Here is a 19713-nt window from a genome sequence, read left to right as displayed (position 1 = left end):
AAGTAACATTTACTCTATTGCCACAATCTGTTTTGTACTCTATGGTAGAGGACTTGGGACTCAGTAAATTATAAAGAAAGAAAATTTGTTCTCATAGTTCTGGAGGATGGGGCACTGGAGGATGCCAGCATCTGGTAAGACCTTTTATCCTGTGTGACACAGTGGAGGGCCTCTCTCTTAGGCTGAGAGAAAATGTGAGAGGAAGAAAAAGTCCAGGAAACTGCCTGTTTATAACCCCTCCCATCACAATGGCTCTCCAACACCTTTCAGTTCATTTTAGTTTGTTAAATTCAAAACCATACCAACTGTTTGGGAAGATATAGTATATAACTCAATAATAAGTATATTATTTATATAAATGACCTCATTTTTCTTTTGCCCAACTTTTTAAAGTGTATTTTATTGTGCGTGCGTGCGTGCATGTGTGCGTGCATGCATGTGTGCGTGCGTGCGTGTGTGTGTGTGTGTGTGTGTGTGTGTGTGTGTGTGTGTTTGAAGGCCAAGAAGAGAGCATCAGATTCCTGAAACTAAAAGCCTGATATGAATGGAACTCTAGTCATTTGCAAAAGCAAGTGCTCCTAACCACTGAACCATCTCTTCTACCCTTGGCCAATTTGAAAGGACAGACTTAATGTTGTTATTGTATTAAAATTGAAACATTTATTTTTATTTTTTAAAGGAAATTTTAAAATGTTTCTTCTAGTTATCATTTGTATGGCACTGTGTTTTTTATTTTGGCAGTCTGTTAACAATGAAGCATACCTGTGAAATTGTGGTTTGTGAAGAGAAAGCCTTGTGACTGATACTGTGAGGGATGCAGGTGTCAAACAGTCCATTATTCATTAAAACCATGTTGTAGCCCAGCGGTGGTGGCACACGCCTTTAATCCCAGCACTGGGGAGGCAGAGCCACACGGAGTGCTGTGAGTTCGAGGCCAGCCTGGGCTACAGAGTGAGTTCCAGTAAAGGCGCAAAGCTACACAGAGAAACCCTGTCTCAAAAAAAAACCAAAAAACAAAACAAAAAGCAGCTTGGAGATTGCTAGTGGCATCCTGAATCCACCACTTCTTGACCAGTTGGATTTTCATTCCATAACCCAAAGATAGTTTAAAGTTACTGTTTGATGAACTCTGATTTATAGAAGTCTTAGTGAAGTGTTAATCTAGCTTTAATCCAGGTTAAAGCTAGTCCTTAATAGATCACCATTTCTCAGAGTGTATCCTAAAAAGAATCTTGTTCAGAACAGATAAGAAAGGCACACCTCTTTCTCTGCATCTCAAAGACCTCTTGATTAAATGGTGACAACAGTGGGCCTTTGTTAATGCTGTCAGTGTGTTGAGGATCAAAACTTTAAGATGCAGTGTGAGACAAATTGATAAATGGTCTTATTAATAAAAAACCTGGAGCCAGATATTGGGGTAAAAACTGAGAGGTCAGGGAAGCAGAAAGAAGCCAGCCACTGTCTTACCACTAGAAATCCCCAGCCAAAAAGAGACCTACTTCCTGTATACCCACGCCTATATGCCTTTCTGTCCCGGCCCTCTTACTTCCTCTCTCTGCTCAGCTCTATCACTTCCTGTTTGTCTGTACAGACCTCCATGGTTAGTGCTGGGATTAAAGGCGTGTGCCACCACCACCTGGCTCTGTTCCCCAGTGTGGCCTTGAACTCACAGAGATCCAGATGGATGTCTGCTTCTGGAATGCTAGAATTAAAGGCATGTGCTACCATTACCTGATTTCTATGTTTAATATAGTGGCTGGCTTTTTCCTCTGATCTTCAAATAAGCTTTATTGGGGTGCACAAATAAAATATCACCACAATGCAGTCATCCCATAGACATGAATGTGAATAAATGAGAAATTAGTCACTTTCCTTAGTTACTATGAGTACCTGGTGTTTAGGAGCCTCTTTGTGTGTAATCAGATGTGGAGGAATCTCCTCTGTGATTGGTCTACTTACTGCAAGTTGTACTTGGCAAAAAGGAATGAGGATCTTGTCACAGCTAAAATGTTATCTGATCACAATAGAAGAGCAGAATAAAGATGGTGGGGTATTAATTTGAAACTTTCTTTGTCAGAGGGCTTAGGATTTCTGTTCTGCTTTATAAATTGATTGTTCATAGCTTCTGCCCATTATGTCTTTCAAAGATAATTTCCTATTCTTTTCAGATTTAGTTAGTTTCTTGCAGTGAAAACTCATATATCAGTTTATAAAATAGCTGCCTTTTATAGTTAAAGCAATCTTAATTAGGAATCTGAGAATGCTTTAAAATTCTAATATTCTCTGAAAGTTTAAGGGTTTTTCAGAATCCAGAATTAGAGTAGGAGCTTTTCAATCCTTTTATTAAAACAGGCAGGACTTTGATAATGTACATTGTTTTATCTGGTAATATTGCAAATGATTCATTGTTCACTGTTGCAAGTTAAAACAATCTTAATTAATTAAAAGTTTTTGCTTTAGTTATTGTCTATCCCAGATATGAAAGAAAAACTAATGAAATTATGTATGGTTCATATGAGGTACTAGGAATAACTGTGCAGATACATGACCTTGAGTTCATATGTACCTTTTCTCAACAAAGTACTGATCTATATTGTGTAAGTGTTGAAACAGCCCAGTGTAAGAAACATTGGTCTGAAGTTCTTTAACAGAGAAATCTCACTGAGAAGGGTCTTTTAAGATCCTTCATTCTAATCTAGTTTATACTTCCAATGTTTTTTATATTGAATCATTTATGTATTTGTTATGTGCATGTTTATATATAGAGATAGATATAGATAAAATTATGTTAGTCTTCTCTACATTACATATTTTCTTAAAAATGTAAAAGGTAATTTAGATGTTGAGCATAACGTTCTTTTCAGACATTGCTTCATTGGTAGGCAGCTCTGTTTAGTTCTAGCTTATCAGTAACCTTTGCACATAATGTGATATTGTCTGAATGTCTTACTTTGTTCAGGCTTCTCTGGCACTGATGAAGCCTAAGGCTGCTATTTCTTTGAGTTACTGATAATTTTTTATCTGATTAACTGACACATTTAGTTGAAATCAGACACAGCCCTTAGGCTGGGCATGGATTTAATTTAAAAAGTATCAAAGGTTTACTCTGTGTGCTATTTAATCATCATGTTTATCAGGCAAAGAGAAATTACCGGAAGGACCATAGGGAGAGGGTTATCTTAAGGAGCAGTAGCTTGGGAAATTGATAATGGCTACAAGGTAATTTACTGCTAACTTTTACATTCATTAATATAACATTTCCCGCTAATAATTACAGTGTATGTAATATACTAATTAAATTGAAAGCATTATCACTAATTTTCTTTTTTGCTGAACCCTAAGATAGCTGGATAAGAAGTGAGAATGTGAAATTGAAGAAAGCCTATGTAGTCACACCAATTTAAACAGTTGGATACTTGGACAGATAAAATATTTTTAGAGATGGAAAATGAAACACTACAAGTCTTTAGGAGAATTCATGTTATGCTATGACAAGGAAATGAAATTTCCAAATGAATGAAATCACTAGGTACTGTAGGTTTGTAAAATATTACACTGGTCTGACCTGTAACAGTCATACATCTACTAGGAGCCGATGCGTCACTACCTTTGTTGAGGATAATGACACCACTCTAATGAATGAATATGCCTGCTTGATGGAATACACTGAGGCTGTGGGCCTTTGCAGTACCATGTTTTTTATATGGCTCTTAACACTGCAACATAATTCATTTTCTCCTTGAAAACCTCATGCTATATAACAAAGCATAGTATCCAAGCTAATATTTAAGAGAAAACCTATCTCCCTCAAAGATTCCTTAACAAAACACAATCAAATAATTTAAAAGGGGATGTATTTCAAATTTTATATAATTTGGACAATAAATGTTACACTTTGATGTATGATTATATATAATTGTACATTTTAACCTAGCAGTAAGCCTCCAGGGTTTCCTCCTACTTTCATTAATGATATGCATAGGGTATAAGAAAATCTAAAATAATATAATCATTTTTGCTCGTGCAAAAACTAAAACCCATGAGAAGACTCATCTTTGCGGATGTAAGTATTGTGCCACTTGCTAAATGCCTTTTGCCACAAATCACAAAAAGTGTTTCTCCTGTTTTTGTCGAAAGTCGTATGTTGTACTCATTCTTAAGACAGGAAACTTTACAAGTTTTCATGTAAAGAAATATTAAATATTGCAATAATAGATATGAAAAGAATCTTAAACCCCTTATTTTCCACTGAGGACATTGGAATCTGGAAAAATTAGACATATTTGTTAATCTGCCACAGCTAGTCATTATCAAAAATATATATGTAGCAAGGATTTTTTTTATCAGGAGACCTGAATCAGTCAAAACAATTTTGCATTTATAGATTTTATAAAGTTTTCATAATTTGAATTACCTTTATATTTTAAAGCATTTAATTAAAATTTAGTAATCCTGAATCTATACAAATTATTTTTGTTTTATTTGTTTTGTATAGTTTGTAGCCAGTCACAGAAATGTTTGTTTATTTTTCTAAAATTTTTGTCACTTAGTACTTTTTATTATTAGAGGTATATTCATTTATTTTAATTCAGCTACTTGAGACTAGAAACTGTGGCTTATATTGCTTTTTAACATTCTTCCTATTTTAATTTTGTTTGTGTCTGTTTGAACTTGTGGGTGAGTGCATGTATATGTATATAAACATGCATGTGGAAATCTGAGGATAACCTGGGATGTCATTGCTCAGGGCCTCCCAACTTTGGTTTGAGACAGGGTGTCTCATTGACCTGGAACATAACTGAGTAGGCTCGGCTTCCTGTCTGGAGAGTTCAGGAGTCTATCTTTGCCTCCCATCTCATCTTAAGTGAGGGATTACAGGTGTGGGCTATCACAGCCGGCTTTTTACATTGGGTCTAAGGATCTAAACTGAGGTCTTCACACTTTCAGGGCATGCATTTTACTGAGTTAGCCATCTCCCAGCCTCCTCTTAACATTTTTGTTGATTTACAGTCTCTTTTACTTTTGCTCTGCCACTTTTAACCTCATTTGTTAGCTTTCTTACTCGTTTCATCCAGTCATTTTTGCTTAATTTTTGGTCCATCTAATAATATTAGATGTTATAATGGTAAAACTTTAATGTAAGTAGCAGTATACAAAGTCCTTCAATGCAGCACCAAAATTCCATTTCTTTAGTAACTGCAGCAGAAAATCTGTTTTTCCATAATTGACAACAAAATATTAAGAGCTTTTCCCCAAAACTATATAATTCAACTTAATATGTTCACATCAGCATTGAAGCCTCTTTAATTGGCATTGGCTAGTTGGCTGGTCATTTTAGTCAATGCTTGGTCCAGAAAAAATTTAGTAAGAAATTGGAAAAAATAATTTTGATAGTTCAGAGGAGCTTAAGATACATTGGAATACAAAGCTTCTGTGGTGTTTTGAATGAAAATGGCCTCCAGAAGCTTACATATTTGAATGTTTGGTCCCCAGTTTGTGGAACTGTTTGGGAAGGATTATGATGAGTGACCTTGTTGGAGGAGGTGTATCAATGGAGGCTGGCTTTGAGATTTCAAAACCCTATTATTCCCAGTCTCTTTCTTTCTCTGCCTCCTGCTTGTGGATAAGGATGCAAGCTCTCAGCAAATGCTCCAGGACCATACCTGCCTGCCGGCTGCTGTGGTCCTCAACATAATGGTCATAGACTCTAACCCCGTGGAGCTCAAAGCTTCAATAGACTCTTTAAGTTGCCTTGGTCATGGTATTTTGTCATGGCACTAGACAAGTAATTAAGATGGCTTCCAAAACCATTTGTAACCATTGGACATAATTCTATATCTGCCCTATAGCTGATACATGATGTTGAAACAAGCACAAAAACTCACTTCAGCAAGTGTCTTGATCTCTTGGATATCCCCACAGCTTGACTAATTGAAAGAAGACCTATAAAAAAACTATCTCCGCCGGGTGGTGGTGGCGCACGCCTTTAATCCCAGCACTTGGGAGGCAGAGGCAGGCGGATCTCTGTGAGTTCAAGGCCAGCCTGGTCTACAGAGCGAGATCCAGTAAAGGCGCAAAGCTACACAGAGAAACCCTGTCTCGAAAAACCAAAAAAAAAAAAAAAAAAACCAAAAAACTCCATACTTTGTTAAACTCTTAATCCACACTAGTCTTTATTTCATACAGTATCACAGATTTTATCACATTAGTGGATCTTAAATTTTATATAATAATAAAATAGTATATATAATAATAATAGTATACACACACACACACACACACACACACACACACACACACACACACACACACATGGACTACCAGCTGCACCAAATGAGCTGTCCAGGGAGGAAAATACTAATGGAAGAGCATGGGAAAAGCAAGGAGGTGAATGTGCAGGACTCTGCACTGTGTAGTGCATTCGTAATGCAATTATATTAATCACAAAAATAAAAGAAATAAGAATTTTTAAAAATGGAAATGACAAAGTCTTATGAAGAATAATAGAGTATGTATCTTATTCTTTGTCTTGTGAAAATTACATATAAAAATGTATTTTCTCAATTTGAAAAATAAAAGTAACCTAATAGAACACTAAAATGTATTGATTTTATGTTAAATAATAAAACAAAGACTCCCTCTAGGACTAATTTGACCAAAAGTGAATCCAGATTTTATTTCTATACTTCTCCCTGTATCTTCCATCTCTCTGTAGTTTGTGCAACTGGCCTATTTGTGGTCCGCTCCTGTTGAAAAGCAAAGGGCTTTGCTCTGGATTCATTGAAATGTAGAGAAAGCATGACTTGGGGAAAGAGTGAGGAAGTCTTTAGAGAAATCTTTAACAGAATTTTACAAGGGGAGAAGTCGTTTTACTAACACAATTGACTGAAAATAGCAAACATACACTATGAAACTACATCTGCACATCGCATCCAACATTTATGGAGGAATGTTTGTTGGATGTTTCTTTGAAAATATTGACTGCTTTTAGCAAATAATTATCACAACACATACGTACACCCATACATTACCCTGTCTCAGGGACATGGAAGAATATATAACTTAAGATTAAAGCTATGCATTAGCTTAGGTTGTAAAAGTTGATTGCATGGGAAATCCAAAGCATAGTAAACTTGGTTGTTACAGTGTTATCCTAAAGCCAAATTAAACTTAAAACAGAAGGATAGCAGGTTAAATATGTAGTCGTAAGTGATCTTGAGGTGTATTAACTTTGCTGTGAGTTCTGTTGAAAACAGTCTCTTAATGTAAGAGATATTTTCATAAAATTCTGTCACTACAGACATCAATATGATCAATGTACACAATACACTCAGGTGAAAATGTTTTTATGAAACCTATCACTATGCACAATGAATATGCCTTAATAAAAAGTACTTATTGTTGGGCTAGCTAGATGAGTCAGTGGTTAAGAGCAGCTGCTGCTCTTGCAGAGGTGCTGGGTTTGAGTCCCAGCATCCACATAGCAGCTTACCACCATACCTAACTCCAGTTCCAGGGAACCTGATACCCTCTTCTGACCTCTGCGGGCATCAGGCATAGTACTGGTACACAGACATACATGCAAACAGAGCAATCATAAACATAAAATAAAACAAATAAATCTTCAAAATTGCATATATTCATTAAAAGTATTTACTGTTTGGCTATAACCAAAGTCACTATACTTGGAAGAAATTTTTTATTGCATCAGCAGTGTATAGATTTAAAGTATGAAGTCTAAAAGAGGTGTCAAATCAAGGATATTGTGATGGTTTATGTATATTGTGAACTTTACAGAATCTTGAATCACCTGGGAGACAAATCACTAGGCACATCTGTGAGGACTTTTTTAGATTAGGCTGAGGTAAAAGACCTATCCTAACTGCCAAACTGAATAAGAAGGAGAAATCAAATTGGGTAACTGCATTCATTGCTCTCTGCCTCCTAACTACAAATGCAGTGTTACCTCACACTCCTGTCACCATGGTTTTCCCACTGTGATAGACTGTATCCTCAAACTGTGCACCACAATGAACCCCTCCTTCCATGAGTTACCTTGTATATAATTCTTGATATGATTTAATTAATCACATCTATAAAAGAAACACATATACTGTATACAATGTCCTTTTCCTTAATTTCCATTTAATAATTTATTCTGAAGATTATTTAATGTCAGTAATAGAGGAATGGTGGAAAAATAATACCTTATGTGGATATGTGATCATTTATTTAACCATCACTATGTTTAGGCTTTTCCAATCATTTGCTATTACCATGAATATCAGGGTAGTTGTTTTTCATGTGTGTAGATATAAACTTTCTCTTTGTTTTGTTTTGTGTGGCTGGAGAATCAAATTCAGAGCATACCTAATTCATGCTGTGAGTGCATTTGATGTCCAAAGGAAGAGGTTTGTTATATTAGAAGATACTATCATAATCTGAGCTCAGGACTTCTTGAGGGTTGTGCCAGTGTCATGCTATATTTATTACTGTGATTCTGTAGTGTAACTCTAAGACAAGAATAGTAATATCAATAGTGTTTCTTTGAAAAAGACTATCCTGAGTCTTTTTCATTTCCATATGAATTTTAAGTTTTTTTCAATTTCTGTGAAAAATTGCATTGGAATTTTGATGGGAATTATATTGAAAGGGAGTGGATCTGGGTCGGAGGGGAGGTGGGTATGACCTGGTAGGAGTAGAGGGAGGGATATATTGTGTGAGAAAAAATATATTTTAAATAAAAGAAAAAATACGAAGATGATAAATCAAACTTCACATGTTTCAGTGTTCATTAACTCACCTTGAATTTATCAACACACTGTTTGCAATTACTGTGCTTATCATTAACAGCATTCTCTCATTGGATTATCCCAGCATTCCTTCAAGGGAACTTCGTCATCAAAGAAATGTTCCCTGTGCCTCAGTTTTACCTCAGTCAGAATAACTATCATCCAGGAAAATAAAAATGTTTTTGAGACTGCACACAAAAAGGATTCCTTATAAACTGTTAGAAGGAATGTAAATTACTAGAGCCACTATGGAAGTCAACATAGGAGGTTCCTCAAAAATATTAACAATAAACTGCTTTATCCTCTCAACAAAAATGGTCCTTAAAGAAAAACACCTACAATTCTACCTTTCTTTTTAGACTGGTAATGTAAAGGAATTTGGGTTGAAGTGATGTCACACTCTCACAAATAAGATGGAGAGGAGAAACAGAAGTAAAGTAATGCATAGTTTGTTTTTAGATGGAAGTCATTGACAATTATTTTGATCTACGGCAATTTCTTTGTCATTTAGTTTTCCGCCTTAACAACTTTTTCCCTTATTTAATTGAGAAATCTCACAAAACAAGATGATAATACTGCAAATTAGTGACCTAATACTTTGTCTTGAGCTCAGTGTTTAATGGGACAATGCCAGATGGTGATCATTTTCCATTTTAGAATGTTCCTATTGATCATGCTAAAGAAATATTTTTTAACAACAAATATTTTTAGTGAATTTTATTTGGGAAGTCTAAATGTCACATTCAGAAATATTTCACTTAAATGGTATGTTTCTATGCTTATCTTTATCTGTCTACACTAAATGAAGAATTAGCAGTTTAAAGAAAAGGCATATGATACTTACCCAGCCATATTAATGTCTAGTTTAGTTATCTAGGTCGTAGAACATCATTGACATTCATAAGGATTTCTTTTTTACTCAATAATGGTATGTTGCCAGAAGTCCAAATATTGCCACTTAGAGGATAATGCAAGAGTATATCTTTAATGAATGATTCATATTAAAAATGTTAGAATGCCTTTCAGATGAAAAACACTTTAAATTCAGCAGATCATTTTTTTCTCAACAGGCAAGAACTCATTAGCAGAATAATACTGATAACTGAGGCATTTTTCAAAGAAAACAATATCGCTGATAAATGCAAGATGCATAACTTCTCAACTTTAGAATAATTAGGCCTCATTTTCATCTACAAAAAAAAAATTTGGTTCCAATTCAGGAGACTTCATGAGCCAAATATTCAACATTGAGTCAAGTGAATATTAATGAACAAAATCTTAACTGAATTTTAAGTTTCTACCTTTAAGCCTGCCTAGATTCTGGTTAAGATTATAACTATTGATGTATGATTACATGTATTCATCATTGTAATCCCAGTCTAGAGCTTTGTATATGAATAAGGACACACAGCATTAGCTACATATCACAGAAGAATCCATATCTGGCCTTGAATGTGGATATTCTTGGTGTACTATTTTTAAGAATACTTAACAATTCATGAGTACTAGGTCATAAACTCTAAGAAGTAGATTTAGTTTTATACTTCCCTCCATGCTTAAATAACACCAATGGCACCTCAGAATCTATTATTTGCTTAATATGGAAAGTGTAGCAGTAGCTACAAAGTGGAGACTGACCATTAGACATGTTCATATTTGTTAGCACATAAGTTATTTATAGTTTTACAGCCAGATTTTTTTTTCTGTGGGGCTTTATATATAGATGCTGTGTTAGGGAGGTTACAGGAGAACAGTAGACAGTTCTGAATTCCTAGTATTTGGAATATCATTTTTATCTTTAAATAGTTTCCGAGTTAGACATGACAGTACATGCCTGTCATCTCAACACCTTGGAGGAGGAGGATCAGAGGAGCTCAAGAACAACCTGAGCTTCATGAGCCCTTGCCTCAAGAAGCCAAAATTAGAGAAGTAGTTCATGTTACTCTCCATCAAGGTCGCCCATGTTAGTAGTCCATTAAGCTTTACATAGACATTTAACAGTCTATTTTATTCCCCAATATTCATCACGACAAGATTTTAATTCCCCAGGGATGCACACTATGATATTTTTAAATGTTTCTCCTTTCTTAGTATAGTATAGAACACCAATGATCCTATTGTTATCATGGGCCACTGCTCTGCCTGGGTGTTAATGATATTTTAAGAACAAGCTGAACTCAGTTTCATTTCTGCCAAGGTGTCTCTGATGCTATGATCTGCCTCTGTCTTGGGATGAAAGAAGGCAAAAATTGATAAATTCACAATTTGTGGCCACATGGTATCAGGTGAATATGAACAACTGATTTCCAAAGCCCTGGAGGCTGCCCATACTTGTGGCAACAAATACATGGTAAAGAGTTGTGGCAAGAGTGAGTCTCATATTCAAGTGAGGCTCCACCCTTTCCATGTCATCTGAATCAACAAGTTGTTGTCCTGTGCTGACAGGTTCCAGACAGGTATGTGTGGTGCCTTTGGAAAGCCCCAGGGCAGAGTGGCCAGGATTCACATTGGCCAGGTCATCATATCCATCTGCACTAAGCAGCAGAAAAAGGCACTTGTGATTGAGGCTCTGCACAGAGCCAAGTTCAAGTCCCCTGGCCACCAGAAGATCCATATCTCAAAGAAGTGTGGCTTTACTAAGTTTAATACAAATGAATTTGAAGACATGGTTGGTGAGAAATGGTTCACTCCTGATGGCTGAGGGGTCAAATATATCCCCCGTCATGGTGCCTTGAACAAGTAACTAGTCCTGTGTTCCTGAAGGCTTCTACAGTGCTCTCCTGTACTCTACCAAATCATGTTCAGTAATAAATCTCATATCCACATCCAGTCTGCTAATATCTATCTATGTATCTATGTGTATGTATATATGTATATGTGTATATATGTGTATATATAAATAAATATATATGTGTGTGTGTGTGTGTGTGTGTGTGTGATAGGACACAGTAGAATTTTTAAAATTGGTCTTGGTAAACATGTAATTTTGCCTCCCAGCTTGCTAGGACATACAATAAAAAGATAAATATGTATATACATATATATTATGTATATAATATATATATTATACACACACACACACACACACGCTTGTAAATTTTGAGTAATTTTCCTCTGATTAAGAAATAATAATATGATGTTTGAGGAAGTATAAAATTTAAATAAAATGGCAAATATGAAATCTATTATTGGGAAATCATTATTATCATCTTATCTATTTCTTTTTCCATATCCATAGATTTTCTAACTCATGTGTTTTTTGCTCCATGTATATTTCCTTGAGCTAATTTTCAGTCATAAATAGTTTCACATCTTTATATCCTTGGAAAATATGTTTTTCATGACTGCTTTGATTTTTCTTCATAATATACTATGATTCATTCAACTATTTTTATTTGGGATTTTAGGATTTTCCAATTTTTGTTCAAATTATATGTACATTATAAATTTGATGGATATCCTCACAATAACTTGTATATAGTCACTTCCACTGGCTATATTTCTTGATATAAACTTAAAATTGTAAGGTTTGTGAGACCAGAAGGATACACATTGTTAAATTATCCTTCAGAAAGCATGTGTTAGTAACTAACTCAACACTGTTGTTTAATGACGCTAATGTATTTGTCATATCCTCATCGGCTTTGGATGTTGATTATATTTTAAAAAACAAATACTCAATTTATAAGTGTGTCTAGTTTCAGCCTGTATATATATTTTTAAGAAGTATGGACATCATTTGTATGTATTCTTTTAAAATTGCATATTGTTATAATTTTGTCATTTTCCTACTGGTTTGTTAACCTATGTCTCACTGACTTAAAACAAAGATATATACTGCTGTCATGTGAGTTACATAATAGTATCATCGTTTTAATTTTGTGCAAGCCTATTGCTGACAGCTACTGTTGCTGTGAGATGATGATTACATTGCTGTTCATGCCCACAAGATAGCATGTCATATCCCCACTGTCTTCTAACTCTTACATTTTTCCTGCTCCCCTTTTCCATGTTGCTCCCTGAGCATTACACATCTATAACCTCTTCTGTTATGAATTTTTAGCTGGGTTTATAGGACCAGGAATGGATTTCTTCTTATGGAGCAGACCTCAAAACCAATCAAGGAGCACTTGATTGCTCTTGTAGCATGAATTCCATTGCCATATTAATGAGCAAATCTTACCTAGTGGGTTAATATTGTAGTTCATAGGTTTTCATCTGGGTAAGACTATTAATGCCTGATACTGTAAACCTGGTTAAAAACCTGTAGCTAATGAGACCGTAGATGTGTGGGGTGGGTAGGAAGGTACTTAGTTATTATTATTGACAAGCTGCTTCTAAATACTTAACTTTGTATTCATAGACAATTGCAACTCTCAGTCTTAATTGGCAAAACTTCTGTTAGCAATGAAAGGCAACAGATCCAGAGATGAATGGCTGCTCAGCCAGAAAAAAGACATTTACACTATCCCCTCTAATGCTTTCTGATTTGTTATTAGGTCTTCCCCAGCAATTTGCATTGCATCTTACAGTACTATGTAACCTGACCACCAGGGAGGAAGTCTCTAGTTCAGTTCTAGTGTTCTGCATCTTTCATCCAAAGTGTGTAGTATCTTTAGCAATAGGGTCTGATCAACTTGTTCAGGTAGACAGCCAAGAGGAATGACAAGAATCCATATTATTTTGGGAGCCCCTGGGACTTCCTTGACTAACAGCTCACCAAGGGGTATCTCATACCTGGCACTGGGATTTTGAGTCAAAAATGCTATATATGACAAACATATAACCAATATCCTAAATGGAGAAAAACTCAAAGCATTCGCACTAAAATCAGGAACAATACAAGACTGTCCATCCTGCCCATTCGTGTTCAATATATTACTTGAAATCCTATCCAGAGCAGTAGGACAAGAGAAGGAAATAAAAGGAAGAAATTAAAATATCCCTATTTGAAGATGGCATGATCCTATACACGAGACCCTAAAGACTCCACCAAAATGTCTTAGATTGATAACCACTTTCAGCAAAGTGGCAAGACACAAATGAACATACAAAAAATCAGTGGCCTTCCTGTATACTGGTGACAAACATTCTCCCTGGTTTCTGAAAGCTGTTATTTCATTTGATGACTATTCACACATAGTTCTCTGCATCCCCTTAAGTACTAAACTTGTATTCTGTGTGCAATTATAGTCTCATCTTCTTTAGATAGTATTTCAGACTTTATCTTGTAACCACAAAATTTCCACGTTGAAGTTCTAACTCTAAACTGGTGAGCCATCTCCCCAGCCCTCTGAATGTGCATTTTAAATATATGCACACTTTGTCCCGTATTTTATGACTTGATAAAACAAAATCCTCCAGAGATTGGCTCTCAGTTGGCTTCCAAATATGGCTATAAACTGAACTTGGTTTTTGCAGTTCTTAATATATTCTAGATATTAGTTCCTTGTCTGAAAATAGCTAGCAAAGTTTGCTTCCCATTCTGTATGCTGCCTCCTCATGGTTGGTAGTTTCCATTTCTGTATGGAGCCTTTCAATTCCATGCACTCTTATTACCAGTTCTTGGGGTTTTTCTTCTGCTATTGAAGTTGTTTACAGAAAGCTCTTGCCTATGCCTGTACCTTGTCTTTGTTTCCATAATTAACAGAGTGATAGATACACATGTATACAAATATGCATACATAATGTAAGGTATATATCATATGTATATATGATATATATCATATATATATGTGTGAAATATATATTCCAGTGCTACAAAATTTATTAGGTTAGAACTTCAGAGATATGTTACAGGAAGAGAATAAAATGTTGATCTTATGATACCTTCACTACTATATGATCTATTAATGAGAAACATAGTGCCTTGACTTTTTCTGAAGAATACAATGACTTATATGAAAAGAAAATTTTTAGGAAGGTTAAAGAAAGGTTAAAAGCCTCACAGAGTTGCTGATGGGGAAATAAAGGAAATACCTCTCTTCCTGAAGTGTTATGCACCAGAAATAATCATTTTATTTTGGGGCAGTTGGGGAAGATATTTTCTATAATTTTAGTGGGTATATTTTAAATTCTCCACAGGCAGGAAAAGTTCCTGTTGCATAATTCTTTGTTTATTTACTGTGGTATACTTTTAGGACACACTGTTATTTCAGCATGTCAGGATTATTTCATTGTGCCTGGAAGCATGATTTGTTTTCTTTGAAACACTGTTACTTCTATTGTCAAGTTACCATGGTTGGTAAACCAGTGTATTACCAAAAAGACATCTCTCTGAAGTGATTTCTTCTATCAGCCTCTATGGTAAGATGGATTTTCTCTTACAAGTATTCAGAGAATTTCTACTCAGAACATATTAGTAATTACTCATATTCACTCCCTTCATATCTATATCGTAAATGACATTTCCCTGATTCATATCTATGGTGTGTATTATTCTCCCTTGGTTAAGTATATTATACTTCTTTACATTGTCTCATTTTAGACCAGTTCTTTTAAATTCCTAAGTTGTCTATATGTGTCTTTATACTTGATTGATCTTTACATTTTGATCCACCCTAGCCTTTGGCCATCTGCAAACATGATTATATGTGACTATACATTCTCCTTCAGTTCATTCATGAGTATGTTGGACAAAGTCCGTAGCCCATTGGACCATACTGGTACTCTCACTTGTGACTGTATTGATGAGAATCCATTTCTTCTATGTGTGTTAGGATTCTTTATGTGATGTGTTATATTGGGCAGTAAGTACTTCAAAGTTTTCTGCATTCTAGATGCCTCTGTACTGCTCATCTTTTTCTAAGATATAGATTAAAAACCATTGTGTAGCATATCTGTTGGTACTACTGTGCAAATTTTAGAAATTAATCAATCTAGGAAAATATTGTCCTTGTAGAATTTCAGTATCATAGAATTGGTAGAATTTCAGTATATAAATGTGAAAACACCTTGGAACTGCTTCCAAGTTTTTTCTTTCTCCATGAAAGTAGGTCTGTAGTTAAAATTTAAGTAAAGGAATAATTACTTTTCTTGCCACTGGAAGAATGATTACAATATATGTACAGATAATTTTCCAAAGTGTGTATTTCCAGGAAATTACTTTGATTTGAAGGTGACTTCTTAGATAATATGCAGTTCGTGTATAATTTTCAGAGTATGATACAAACCACATGCCTATTTTTTTTAATTTATATGTTTTTCTTTTATTTTTAGGAAAAAGAAGAAATAGAAGGGGTATCAGTAGGTGCTATACTTTCTGATTATCAACGTGTGCGAGTAGAAAATGTGTAAGAGAACATCAGTCTGTTTAATATTTAAAAAGCAAATAATTTAAAAATCAGGATTGAGGACTAAGCTTAATATCAGAATATGTGCTCAGAATGTGCAAGGCCTGAATTATAATCCCAACCTCCTCCAATGGGGAGGACCACAGCTTAGACTCCTCGCAATAGTGGCTAAGTAGCCTGAATTGGCCGCATCTTGTGACAAGATTGGTGCCTAGCCCAATTGTCATCAGAGAGGCATTGTCCAGCAACTGATGGAGGCAGATGCAGAGACCTACAGCCACACGTTAAGTGGGTTTGGGAATCTTATGGAGGAGGAGGAGGAGAAAGGCGTATAGGAGCCAGAGAAGTCAAGGACACAATGGGAAGGCTCACAAGGTCAACTAACCTGGGCCATAGGGGCTCACAGAGACTGAACTGACAACCAGGGAGCCTGCATGAGACTGACCTAGGCCATCTACATACATGTTACTTGTGTAGCTTGGTCTTCTTGTAGTATTCCTAGCAGTAGGAACAGGGCCTGTTATCTGACTCTTTTACTAGCTTTTGGGACCCTACTTCTCATACTGAGTCAGCTTGCCCAGCCTTAATACATGAGAAGGTGCTTAGTCTTACTGCAGCTTTATATGCCATGTTTTATTAATACTCATAGGAGACCTGCCCTTTCCTGGATGGAGACAGAAGAGGAGAGGACTGGGGAGAGGGGCTGATGGGGAAGAGGGGCTGGGAGAGAAGGACGGGGCGGGAGAGGTTACAGCCAGGATGTCAAATAAATAGATGAATTTAAAAAAGAATGTAAAAATAAATAAATAAATAAAAAGCATTGTTAATGAATAGAAAAATAAATAATTGTACCCAAATCATAAGCACATCTGTTATAGATGCTCTATAGGGCTAAACATATGTTTACATAATTAACAAAAGCCGTATTTGTTTAATATTTTTAAATTTTTGTCTGAGAATGTATATGTGTATACAATAAACATTACCATAATCCAACTATTTTCTCCTACCTCCTCTCCTGAGAACCCTACAAGTCACCCTGCTCCTCCTCTTTCTTCAGTAGCACACTGAGTCTGAATAGTGCTGTCTAGATGCATATGCAACAAGCTCATCCACTGGAACATGAGCAGCTTCCCAGTGACCATATCCCCTTGAGAAGTCAAATCACTCTTAGAAAACTAAGAATATAAATTAAGAATATGAATTAATAATACTTTTAATTGGTGGCTTAAGATATAGGCAATACATCTCCATGAGCAAATCAGTCATCTAAAACCTAGTCAAACTATTTGAAAACAGTTCGGAATCTTTCACCTCCTCTTCCCCGTCAACTTTTAGTGGATGGAGATTCTGATAAACTTGTAAAATGTGAGATCATCACACCTCTGCCCATACAACTGTACCTTTCTTTAGACAAATTTCTAAATGGTTTTATTAAATAAAAAACACTGAGCCAAATATAGGAGTGAAAGCCTTAGGGATCAGGGAAATAGGAAAAGCCACCAGCCAACCTTACCTCACCAAACTGTGCAGCTTCCAAATGGGAGCTACTTCTGTCTTCCCACGCCTTTATATGCCTTGCTTTTCTGCCCTCTCATAGGCTCTTAGCCCAGCTACCTCACTTCCTTGTCACTGTCTGTCTATACAGACCTCCAGGTCTCTATGGTTAGTACTGAGATTAAAGGCATGTGTCACCAAGCTTGGCTCTGTTCCCTAGTGTGGCCTTAAACATACAGAGACCCTTACTGCTAAGCGATCTGATTGAGGGTGTGTGCTGCCTATTTACTTAAAATGGCTGGCCTTTTCCCCCTGATCTCCAGGCAAGCTTTATTTATCAAAGCACAAATAAAATATCACCACACCTTTCTCTATTTGCCAACCTATGGGAGTATTGAAAATGAGAATAATTATTAATTGTAATGGTATGCTTTTTGACACTGATTTCTGAGCTTAAACCTTTACTACAGTTGATATTTCTAGTCTTCCTGGAGATTAATTTATGTTTGGACATAGTCCATAAAAAATTAAATGTAAAAAGGTTTTTTACATTTTTTCCCATTTTTTCCCCTTTGTGTTTGTGTTTGTGTTTGTGAATGTGTGGATATATACATCCCATGGTGCATAAATGGAGTTCAGAGGACAACTTGTGGGAGGTGTCCCTCTCCTTCCCATGGGATTTGCAGAATTGACAGCAAGTACCTTTATCACCTAAGCCATCTCTCTGGCCCCACAAGGCATTTAAAATAATAAGAGGAGGAAGAGAAGAAGAAAGAGCATTTTAAATGTTAAAATCATTGAAAGACGCATTATGTTTAAAATCAGATTGCTAGGGACCCTAAAATAGAACAAAACCATATCATTTATTTTGTTGTTCTTGTTCTTTTTCTTTTTACTTTATAGATGTAAACGGCTTAATCTCCAGCCTTTAACTTACCTTTGGCAGAGAAACCAGGAAGACTTGCTCCGAGAGATGATAGCATCTAATATTGAAGCCATTATCATCAAAGTAGCAGCTTTGGGTATGTAACCCAATTTTCCAAGCTGTTGTCTACTGCCATATAGATAATCTTAGACCACTAATATGCACAGAAGAAGGGTCGATGATTTACTTACAGATACGTGGAGTTACAGATGAAGTAAACACTGTGTGTGTGTGTGTGTGTAAGAGAGAGTGTATGTGTGAGAGAGTGTGTGTGTGTGAGAGAGAGCGAGAAAGAGAGAGGAGAGAGGAGAGAGAGAGAGAGAGAGAGAGAGAGAGAGAGAGAGAGAGAGAGAGAACACATTTTTAAATCACCCTTTCCATGTTTGCCAGAAAGAATAGTAGTGAACATCTCATTGTAAGTATATACTTGACGATAAAAACTGATGTTGTAGTTTTCCAAGTTTCTGTATAATTTGGAAATAAGGTTAATGTAGAACAGAATATATAGGAATTGTTGGAGGTGGTTTGTTTGGTGTTTGTCTTTTTGGAAGCCTCTTAAGGTAAATAATTATGGTAACCCAGACTCAGAAAGACAAACATGGTATGTACTCACTCATAGCAGGATACTAGATGTAAAACAAAGATGACTAGACTGCTACTCACAACTCACAGGGAGGCTACCTAGAAAACAGGACCCCAAGAAAGACACAGGGATCGCCCAGTGATAGAGAAATGGATGAGATCTACATGAACAACCTGGACATGAGTAGGGGTAATGAAGGGCAAGGTTCGAGGGAAAGAGAGTTTAGGGGAGCGGGAGATCCCAGCCCGAACTGACCTACTCTGGTGATAGGATGGCCAAACACCCTAATTGTTGTGCTAGAAACCTCATCCAATGACTGAGGGAACCGGATACAGAGATCCATGGCCAGGCCCCAGGTGGAGCTCCAGGAGTCCAATTGGCAAGAAAGAGGAGGGTTTGTATGAGCGAGAATTGTTGGGACCAAGGTTGAAAAAAGCACAGGGACAAATAGCCAAACGAATGGAAACACATGAACTATGAACCAATAGCTGAGGAGCCCCCAACTGGATCAGGCCCTCTGGATAAGTGAGACAGTTGATTAGCTTGATCTGTTTGGGAGGCATCCAGGCAGTGGAACCAGGACCTGTCCTCAGTGCATGTGCTGGCTGTTTAGAACCTGGGGCT

The 19713-nt window shown here is 36.2% G+C and overlaps 1 protein-coding gene and 1 pseudogene across 2 annotated transcripts in view; both read left to right on the top strand.

The window, feature by feature from the left end:
* The window catches only part of LOC131909964 (large ribosomal subunit protein uL16-like), a 66481-nt pseudogene extending 54946 nt beyond the window's left edge, over nucleotides 1-11535 (top strand).
* Nucleotides 1-19713, top strand: part of Dph6 (diphthamine biosynthesis 6) — a 120052-nt gene that overhangs the window by 64762 nt on the left and 35577 nt on the right. For both annotated transcript variants that reach the window (XR_009378854.1, XM_059261108.1), the window contains exons 4-5: nucleotides 16011-16084; nucleotides 18485-18603. Coding sequence is in view for 1 of the 2 variants with exons in the window: in XM_059261108.1 (XP_059117091.1) it covers nucleotides 16011-16084; nucleotides 18485-18603 (193 nt within the window). In the remaining variant the exon portion in view is untranslated. The remainder of the gene's footprint in view (nucleotides 1-16010; nucleotides 16085-18484; nucleotides 18604-19713) is intronic.

The sequence above is a fragment of the Peromyscus eremicus genome, chromosome 4 (assembly GCF_949786415.1).
Source record: "Peromyscus eremicus chromosome 4, PerEre_H2_v1, whole genome shotgun sequence".
Taxonomy (NCBI): domain Eukaryota; kingdom Metazoa; phylum Chordata; class Mammalia; order Rodentia; family Cricetidae; genus Peromyscus; species Peromyscus eremicus.
The sequence above is the reverse complement of the archived record's forward strand: the minus strand, read 5'-3'. Positions and strand labels throughout refer to the sequence as shown.